Source organism: Electrona antarctica (assembly GCF_951216825.1).
Source record: "Electrona antarctica genome assembly, chromosome: 16".
NCBI lineage: Eukaryota > Metazoa > Chordata > Actinopteri > Myctophiformes > Myctophidae > Electrona > Electrona antarctica.
This window is the reverse complement of record NC_136797.1, coordinates 17983230-17992970: the sequence shown is the minus strand read 5'-3', so window position 1 is coordinate 17992970 and position 9741 is coordinate 17983230. Positions and strand designations below refer to the sequence as shown.

The 9741-nt window shown below is 42.3% G+C and overlaps 1 protein-coding gene across 1 annotated transcript; it reads right to left on the bottom strand.

Annotated features, from left to right (window-relative positions):
* Positions 1-815: 815 nt before the first annotated feature.
* Positions 816-8968, bottom strand: LOC306939857 (cystatin). The gene is made up of 4 exons (XM_079524619.1): positions 8823-8968; positions 2586-2737; positions 1554-1655; positions 816-1069 (listed from the first exon to the last, which is right to left on the bottom strand). Exons 1-4 carry the CDS (start codon positions 8914-8916, stop codon positions 953-955), a joined length of 465 nt encoding a protein of 154 aa, XP_079380745.1. The 5' UTR covers positions 8917-8968; the 3' UTR covers positions 816-952.
* Positions 8969-9741: the final 773 nt, after the last annotated feature.

Genomic DNA, 9741 nt, shown 5'->3' with positions numbered 1-9741 from the left:
AAGAAATAATTGTGATCTTTATGAATCTGAATATACTTTCTCTGGATCCCTATAGCCCTTCAATTTGTGTACTGTATATGTATATGTGTGTACACACACACACACACACACACACACACACACAGTTAGATTGCTGAACCCTATGTACTTTGTTGACGGGAGTCCCCCAGGGGTCTATACGAGGCCCCCTCCTTTTTTCCCCTCTACACCAAACCTCTTTGCCGAAAATAGCCAATCTATAAGCTCACAAGGCGTTGCATTGTGACACGTTTACTATAGATAATGGGACATTATTTACAATTTATCAAGGTGGGAGGTTTAGACCTTTATAAACGATACAAAGCCAGACAGCCTTGTAAAAATAATTTACCTCTTGAACAATGGCCGGACAAATGAGGAAAAGAGTTCTGGGTATTCTGTTGAACTACTTTCAACATGGCATCCGTATTGGAATTTAATTTAAACTCAAAAACAATTCTCAGAAGTTTATAAAATCTTCATAAATAGAAGATCTACATGCTCACACAACACATCACATGATGGTGTGTTGTGACCTTGCTATTTTTGAACCCGGCCTGGGTTAAGTGGCCAAGTCTGAAACTCTGTGTGTGGGTCCTATTGCGGGGAGGACCATAATGTCCCCACAACAAAGATAGAATGATCAGGGTCATCATGGAATGTGAGCACAATTAGCTGGGTACTTTTCAAGAGGCCACAAGACGTAAGTTTAGGGTGAGATATCTCCCCCATACCCCAGCAAATTAAATCATATTTTTCACATTATCTGACAAACAATAACCATTCACAACTGCAAATTTGGTTAAAATTGTATTACAAAGACACTAACCACAACCATCATCATCAATATCAATATCATCATCATCAACACATCAAAGTTTAATGACATGCTAACAATAAAAGCTTTAGTGTTACAATTGTATGGGTTTGTGTTTTATTGGTTATCTTCTCCAGGTGGAGGGACTAGGGAGGTCTTCTGGCAGGAGGAATGGTCCAGTATGTGTTCGTTGTTGCGAGGGTTGAAACGCACTTCGAAGAGGCATGTCAGGCGCTGGGGGGGGGGGGGGGGGGGGGGTAGAAACAATCAAACACATACTTTAGAAGGAGGGGGTGGATTTACAGCTTATGACAGTAGTATAGTTGTAGTTACTACAAACGTTGTCAAGGGTGGGCTAATAATAGTATCATTGCTCAAGGGACTGTTGTGAACTAGTTAATACACAAGCCACAGCTACTGTAGCATCCTGCTATATTTCTGGGGTGTGTAGTGTAGGTCATTAAATGTCTGCATGCATTGTGCAGGTCGTTAAATGTCTGCGACTGCAAGAGTAACACTATTAAATTGTGTGTGTGTGTGTGTGTGTGTGTGTGTGTGTGTGTGTGTGTGTGTGTGTGTGTGTGTGTGTGTGTGTGTGTGTGTGTGTGTGTGTGTGTGTGTGTGTGTGTGTGTGTGTGTGTGTGTGTGTGTGTGTGTGTGTGTGTGTGTGTGTGTGTGTGTGTGTGTGTGTCATGAAATCATAAGTAGCCTCACTCACTTTTTTCCCCAGTGCACATTGGTCCAGCTTGTGGCCCTCTGTCTTCAAACACTTGGTCTTTGCCAGCTCCGCGACAATCTTAAAGTTGATCATATTGGTCACCTGAGGAGAAACAAGACAGAAACGTAATGTTGATGGGGTTAGTGTTACATTATTAGACGTTAATGATGAGAGAAAGTGGGTTTTAGGCTTCAGTCAAAAATCATGTCTAACGCAAAGATAGTATTGAATGGAGTGTACGGCGGCAGGGATGAGGATCAGCGTCTCCAAACTGAGGCCATGGTTCTCAGCAGGAACCAGGTGGATTGTGCAGTCCGGGTAGGGAATGAGGCATTACCCCAGGTGAAAGAGTTTAAGTATATCAGGGTGTTGTTCACGAGTGAGAGGAGGATGCAGAAGGAGATCAGCCGGAGAATCGGAGCGGCAGGGACGGTATTGCAGTCGCTGTAATAACTAACCGGTCTTCATCAGGGCAAGAATTCTTGCCCTGATGAAGACCGGTTGAAGACCAGTTAGGTCTTCAACCTAGGTCTGCCTTTTTAATTTAATAAAGGCTATCCTCCTTATTTTAACCTTGAGTCCCCGGATCGTTTCTCTATTCTTTATGCCTTGATCCCGTGTTATCCGTGTGAGCACCTCTTTATCATCATCACATGTTTATATCTCCGTCGAGCACCTGGTTAGCTATTCTTTTTTGAGTGGTGTAAACCACTCCTACAACTGGCTTTGTTAGTGCAGAAAAAATGAGCATGGTTGCTATGTTCACCCTGTTCAGCCGGGTGTGATTTCATTACGTCAGACATGATTTCATTACGTCAGACAGGCTATATAAGACCTTACACCACTCAGTTCACACGGGTGTGATTTTTAATTAACTATTAACTATTACTGAGCAAAAACAAAAAGGAAAAGTAATAAAAAGAGCGTCTCTGTCTGAGCCGTCATTGGGCCCTGCATGTAGACCACAAAGGCCAGGGCCGATTTTCTGTGACTGTCCGTGCCTGAACTATTATATAATATTCTGTATCTAACCTGAGCCTGTGCTGAAGTGATGGAGATCAGTTTGAAGTTCTTCTTGGCCTTGGAGCGGCTGTTGAACGTCTCCACAGCGTAGCTAGCTGCGGCCTGAACATCATGTGCATCTGGACTCTTGTCGTTCCAGCCACCCAGATGGTTGACATTCTCTGTCAGAGAGAACACACAGTCAGACAAGGTCACTCACACATAATATACATACTGTATTCACTGTATGGCAGGGGTGGGCAACTTTGGAGTGAGTGTGGATCTATAGTGGCCCTCTCCATCTTCAGAGGGCCCCATTGCATACAGTATACTGTCGTAGCAGATCACAAGCTCAAAACGAACTGCAGTCCGACGCGTTTTGAGCTTATCTGCTATTTTTGCTATATTTGAATAGATTTTTTTTTTGCTATGTTAGAATTGAGATCCTGAAATGTAACATTTGTATTTAATGCAATCAAATGCATTTAGTTATACTTATGTTAACTTTATGAACATAAATGCAAATACTTGCACATAAAAAAGACAATAACATTTTTAATACTAAGCTACTAAAGTAATTAAAGCGGGTCATCTTTGCATGTTTGGAATTGTAACAGCTGAAATCAATAATTTATCATATTCCAATATTAACCTGCGGGTTGCATTAAGTGAAGGTGAGGGCTGCATGTGGCCCCCGGGTCGCCAGTTGATATTAACCTGCGGGTCGCATTAAGTGAAGGTGAGGGCCCCATGTGGGCCCCCGGGCCGCCAGTTGCCCATGCACACTGTATGGTACAAGAAATACATACAATGTTGGCCTGTGCTGGTGGTTATGTATAACGATATAGCAATTCGCAATTGATCGCTAATATCTGTTTATATAACCACGGTTATTGCATAACCTCCAGTTTACTCTAGCTACTAGTGGACACAGGTTGGTTGGTCAGCCAGCACGCACGCACGCACGCACGCACGCACGCACGCACGCACACGCACGCACATATTATGTAAATAGCTAGGCAATGATCCTCAAAGAGTCAAATGGCAACTAAGACAACAAACTAAAATGTGTTTGATTCAACTTTACTGCACTGTGTAGTGTTAATTGAGAGAGATGGCTGATTTAAGCTAATATAATTCTGAGCTGGGTATATCAGCCATTACAGCAACGGCACACACTCAAAGGCTGGCTCTGTCCGGCAGTTTGTTTTAGCCTATCCTTGTACTTACTTCCATGTGTCTGTCCACATTTTAACATTTATAGTTACAAATCAGGCACGGCAAGCAGCTTCATGGATATTACTTGAAAGTAAAATATAACGCTGTTGAGACCTGTTACAGAGTTTAGCTTTAGATGAGTTGTGGTTGTCACAGAGAAACACATCACATCCTACAGTATTCACGCATGACACACACTTGGAAACTGGATTTAAATGTGTTCTTTCCGATGAGTTTGTGCTGCTTCAGACTCACAATTTGCAGTTTCAGCTGACTGAGTGAAACAGAACAGACCATTAGTCATGGACATGTAGATTAAATGAAATCCCACTTGCCAAACCAACTTTCCTGCTCTGCCAAACAAAAGCCTTTATACAACAGGGTTTCTCGGGGGAAACTGAAAGGCCCTCAAACAAGCTTGACACTTCTTGACACTTGGGCAGCGGTGGCCGAATGGTTTGCGGAGCGGTCTTGATACCGGAAGATCGCCAGTTCGTATCCCCGGACCGGCACGTTAAAATTACCACCGCTGAAGTGCCCTTGAGCAAGGCATTGAACCACTACCATGAAATGTTCTATGAGCAGGGCCTGGCTGTAAACAAGTATCTGATGCTTAGTCCAGTTACCCTGGGTAAATATAGTAACTTTGCTTTGCTTTGCTTACACTAACATCTTTCCTCAAGCAATACTAATGAAGTGAGGTGAGTTTGAGGAGAGCATTGGTGCTGGGAAATACTGTAGGGCTCTGTGGGTCAGAATGTACCAGAATGCACAGTAAGGTTCTCAGAGTTAAAGGGTCAACAGACAACATTCAACCACTAGATGTCACAATTGTACCCAGTCACATCTATAAGACGGCAATCACAACTTGCAATCACAACGTTATAATGCAATGCCGTCTCCAATCATTTATTTTGGGGAAAATTAAAGTACCATACCCAATAAAAGAAAAGCACTGATGATGGCAGAGGTCAAAAACTGTCTCACGATAGATAGATAGATAGAAAAATATCATAATGGAGTGGATTGAAAATTCTGCCCAGTCACCTATGCTAGCCAGCAAAAACTAACTAATACTTTTTTTTGGGTGTTTGATATTAGATAAGTATGTTGCCAGCATTTCTGTACCAAGCACTTTGCGTCATGATGACCATTATTCCAGGTGTGGCTGCTGTGGCAAGCCAAAACCATTCCATTTAACGAATAGCAGCTATAGACTGAGCTGTGGACATTGCTCTCTGCCCTTATGTTTCTATGTATGTAACTGTATTTTCTTTTTTTGTCCTGTGTTATGTCAAATTTGTGTATATGTGTTGCATACAAGGTCGCAAAACAAATTTGAGTGCAAACTGACAATAAAGTAGGCCTACTATATTATATCATATATCATATGGGCGGTGAAAGGGTTATTATTTAGGACATGTTATAATATGTCTAAGGTTTAAGTGTAAAATACACCCAAAACCAAACTGTAAACCAATGTAGCCTCACTAGCCTGCACTGTTCCAAACAAAATAACTATCATTCTGACCAGTGACAACTCTTTTAGCTTAGTGGCCAAACCAAACCAGGCCCTTGTGACTCACTCTCCCCAACCAGACTGCCACATGAAGTCAATGGCAGAAGATGGAGGAGGGCTCTATTTTCGCCAGTGCCTTAATTACCCCTTATCCCTAAACTTCTTTGCCTTTTTTTATTTTTACTATTTTGAAAAACATTTTAAAATTGTTCAACTAGCTGGTGTACATCGACACGTTGTGAGCTTGTAGATTGGCTTTTGAACTAATCGAAAATGTTTTTCAAAATTGTAAAAAAATAAAAATAAAAATAAAAAAATAAAAAAGGCAAAGAAGTTTAGGGATATGACGTAAGGCACTTGCAAAAATAGGGCCCGGAGTGTAAGTGAATGCAACACATTTTCTTATTTTCTCACACAGGCACACCCCGTTGAAAAGTGAGAGTAACACGGTTTGATACTTTTGGGAAACAATTTGGAAAGTAACATGTTTTTTTTCTTTTTCTGGATTTCCTCTCCTTAACCCTGTTTAAAATCACTACTGTATGTTGTAGAGCCTTTGTGTCATGATGTAAGCAGTATCAGGGACGTGCAGAGAATGTTAGAGAGGCAGGGGCTGAAATTCCCTAAAAGGGCACTTTTGAACAAAAATATAGAAAACAGCGGATCTACAAGCACCCAACGCTGCGATGCGTTGAGAGCTTGTCCATCCATCCATCTTCAACCGCTTATCCGTAGTCGGGTCGCGGGGGCAACAGCTCCACCAGAGTGCTCCAGATTTCCCTCTCCAGAGCAACATTAGTGACTTCCTCCTGGGGGATTCCGAGACGTTCCAAGGCCAGTGAGTCGATGTATTTCCTCCAACTGCGCCTTGGTCTGCCCCGGGGTCTCCTCCCAGTGGGACGTGGGTCAAGGACCTTCCTAGGGAGGCGCCCGAGAGGCATCCTAACCAGATGCCCGAACCACCTCAGCTGAGTCCTTGAGAGCTTGTAGATAAGCTATTTTCGGGGCGTGACCCCGCACTCTTTAGCTACTGAAGATGCGACGTACGACATGGATTTCTACGCGTATGACAAATTCTTTAATTTTTCAGCAAAATATCGCGTTGAAGTTCAGGAGAGTTTGAAAAGAGGCCAATTCTCTCCTGCTGCTGGCATGGAAAAGGGGGCATTTGCATTATTTTCACCATGCTGCATTTGTGGTCTGGAGAGGGCCTTTGATGTCTATGTGTGCACGTGCCTGTTCAGTATAATTCTCTCCTGCTACACTGTCTGTCTCTCAGCTTTGTGTCTCTCCTGCACTAGCTGTCTTCATCTCCTTTTTCCTTACATCTGACTTCCCATCCCTTCAGCTCCTGATTTCTGTTATTTAACACTATCGGGTCACCTTCAAGCATGATCACTTTTATAGTAATGTAATTGCTATGAATTTAATTTCTCAAAACAAATTAAAAAATATTGAATTATGTGGAAAAAAAAGCATTCTTTTGGGATCCATGGCCTTGCAATGTACAAACTGTTCCAAATCTGTTTTTATTAATACCATGTATAGAAGAGGGGAAACAGAGATATTTATAAACATCTGAGGCAACTGGGAGACCATTTAAGGACTATTGGTGAGAGTTTGCCCATTTCAGCATGTTACACACGTACTTAGTAAGTGCGACGAGCTCATGAATGGACACAGACTGACAGTCCTCTCCAAGCAAACAATGTGCAATCAGAATAGCAGATATTCCAATGATGATGACATGGCCATGATTAATGACAGGGGGAAGATAGGGGAGAGAGAGAGAGAGAGAGAGAGGAGAAGGCAAAGGAGAAATACTTAGTGATTAGAAGGAGAGAAAAATAAGGGGGAGTGTCGAGGGCGGTGTGCAAACAAACCTAGCTACAGTAGAAGGCATATGTTACGTATGTGAGTGACTAAAGGCCTATGACCATTTCTTTGGCTGTTTATATCGTCGTTGCTTTGGCTGGGGCCTTTGTCTTGTAATAGGCTTCTGCCGGTGGCAAGGGATTGGCCTTGAATACGACATGTATGCACACCTGTTGGATAGGAACGTTCACAATATGGAACAGCTGAATAATAGCCTAGTTCTGACTTGTTTGAGTTTAGCCAGTTCATTGACTGTCAACAGGTAGGCTGCAAAGAACTGCAGTGAAGAAATATTATGCATAGAATCTGGTTAAGACTGTATGCATGCTATAAAGAGATGAATTAACTCCCAAATAAATAATATAACGACGCTTTCACGCATGCTTTATAATGTGTATTATTTGTACTGTATGTGCAAATTATGCAGGAATAAATTGCCAGAAGCATTGTTGCTATTAAGTGCCCAATGTAGGTATTGGAAACCTTCCTCTCGTGACATTTCATGAGAATAAATGCACTCTGTGTGCCATGCTCTCATTTACAGTCCAAAAACCTGTTCCTCATTGTCAACCACTTATGTAAGTGGTTGTATGCACCTAAGCAAGCAGCGCCTCTATCATCACCAGTGGTGGAAAGTAACTACTGTAAGTAGTTTTACTTAAGTACTGTACTTACAGTATGTACAATTAAAATACATTTTGAGGTTATTTGTACTTTACTTGAGTATTTCCAATTTCCAATACTTTTACTTGTACTCCACTACATCTCGGATGCAAATATTGTACTTTTACTCACTCACACTAGTGATTTAGCATTATTATAAAACATACATTAACAATAACATACATTAACCACTTGAGTCCTATACATTTAGACATACATTCTACCCCCAAACAAATGGGTGGTAAACAGACACAGTCACAGCTATAGAACATTTTAATTAGCCTGGATACCAGCTGTGATAACACTAGTCTGGCTGTTTTTACAGTAGGCTATAGGTCCTATTGCTGTCAGCATTTGAGTCGCTACCTGCTGGGGATCACATTCTTCTCCATACATATCCTCCATGAAAGGAGAGTCACTGCTGGCAAATTTAGGGAGCCTTAATTGTGACAACATGTCACACTGAACAGCCAACATTTGTGACCCACCGTAAATGGGAGCCTGCCATTGGATTATTATTCATGTTTGTTTGTTCATGTCATGTGAAAGCAGGGAATCATAGCTTCAAATTGACATGTTGGTTGTTCAGTTTGACCCACCAGTTTTGGATATATGGCTTATATAGAGTAATGTCTTGCAGAGAAACAGCAAGAAAACAACAGAGTTGAGAAAACAGGCCTGGTCACATTTATTAAATGATACAATTACGCTATCAAGTGGATATACAGTAAGGATGCTGCTATTCTTGCTGCACTTGCTATACTTTGTCTATGTGTTTATTTGCTAATTTGTATAGTTGTTCCCCATATTACTCACTGGGTGGGATTTTAATCCTCTCAGTCAGGCTGTTCTCCATGTGAGAGTGACCTTATTTTCAACAGGTTTCTCCTCGCTGTCCTTTACTCTACCTCTATATTGTCCTATTGCTGCCATAACAACACATCGACAATTATCAGCTTCGATCTTGTTCATAGAGTTCTTATATTACTCACTGACTGTGATGATTTCCTCTGCCACAGGCTGGTGGTCTCCGAGTGAGAGCTGGATGGCTGAGAGACACAGCAGCACTGACATGTGTAGAGGCATCTTGATGGCTGGGAGAACAGTGAAGAAGCACCGCAGGGCCGCTGCAAACCGGATCACTGCAGAAAAGAGAGGACGGAACTTAAGTAATGGGAAGGTAGAAAACCCAACAGCTAAAGTGTTCAGATCTGCAGACGGAGACCTGAGCTGAACTGAACAGAGTTGTTGTTGAAAACCTACCTTCCTACAGAAGTTAGAGCAGTAGTTGGTGAAAGGGCCAGTCAAGTGGCCCCTGTGGCGTGAGATTGTAGGAGAGAGAAGGCCGGTTTGACTGCACTTCCGAATGAGTTCTACACTGAACACAGAACACAGAACGTCACTAGACCTTATGCTGAATGAGAGACTGAGTGAGTGAAAGAGAGAGAGAGAGAGAGGATATAATGGTGCCAGTGAATGAGGCAGTTGAGTATTTAAGCCCTGGAATGTTTAACCAGGCAGTGAAGACCACACCCACCTTCTGCCTGGCAATGACGGCACACAGATTTAACAGCGTTGTACTGTGTACGTAGGAGCGCGCGCGCGCGTGTGTGTGTGTGTGTGTGTGTGTGTGTGTGTGTGTGTGTGTAGTGTGTGCATTTGACAGGCATTGTATATCTGTGGACATGTGACTCAGTTTCAGCTGGTGCATTCTGTACGTGTCAGGCTCACAGCGAGCAAAAAGAAAACAAAATGCAAACTTACATGAACAGCTAGTCCAGAACATTTCATAACCACGTGATACACGTCGCTCTCACTCTACCGAAACAATGCTTACGGTATATGTCACAGAGAGGAAACAAAACAGGACGTGACGTTTGACAACATCACAAAGGTCCTGAATCAACGCAA

Coding starts and splice junctions, on each gene's coding strand:
- LOC306939857 (XM_079524619.1), bottom strand. CDS start 8,916: ATGCCTCTACACATGTCAGTGCTGCTGTGTCTCTCAGCCATCCAGCTC. Junction 2,738..8,822: donor AGAGGAAATCATCACAGTCA/GTGAGTAATATA, acceptor TCTCTCTGACAG/AGAATGTCAACCATCTGGGT. Junction 1,656..2,585: donor TCACTTCAGCACAGGCTCAG/GTTAGATACAGA, acceptor GTTTCTCCTCAG/GTGACCAATATGATCAACTT.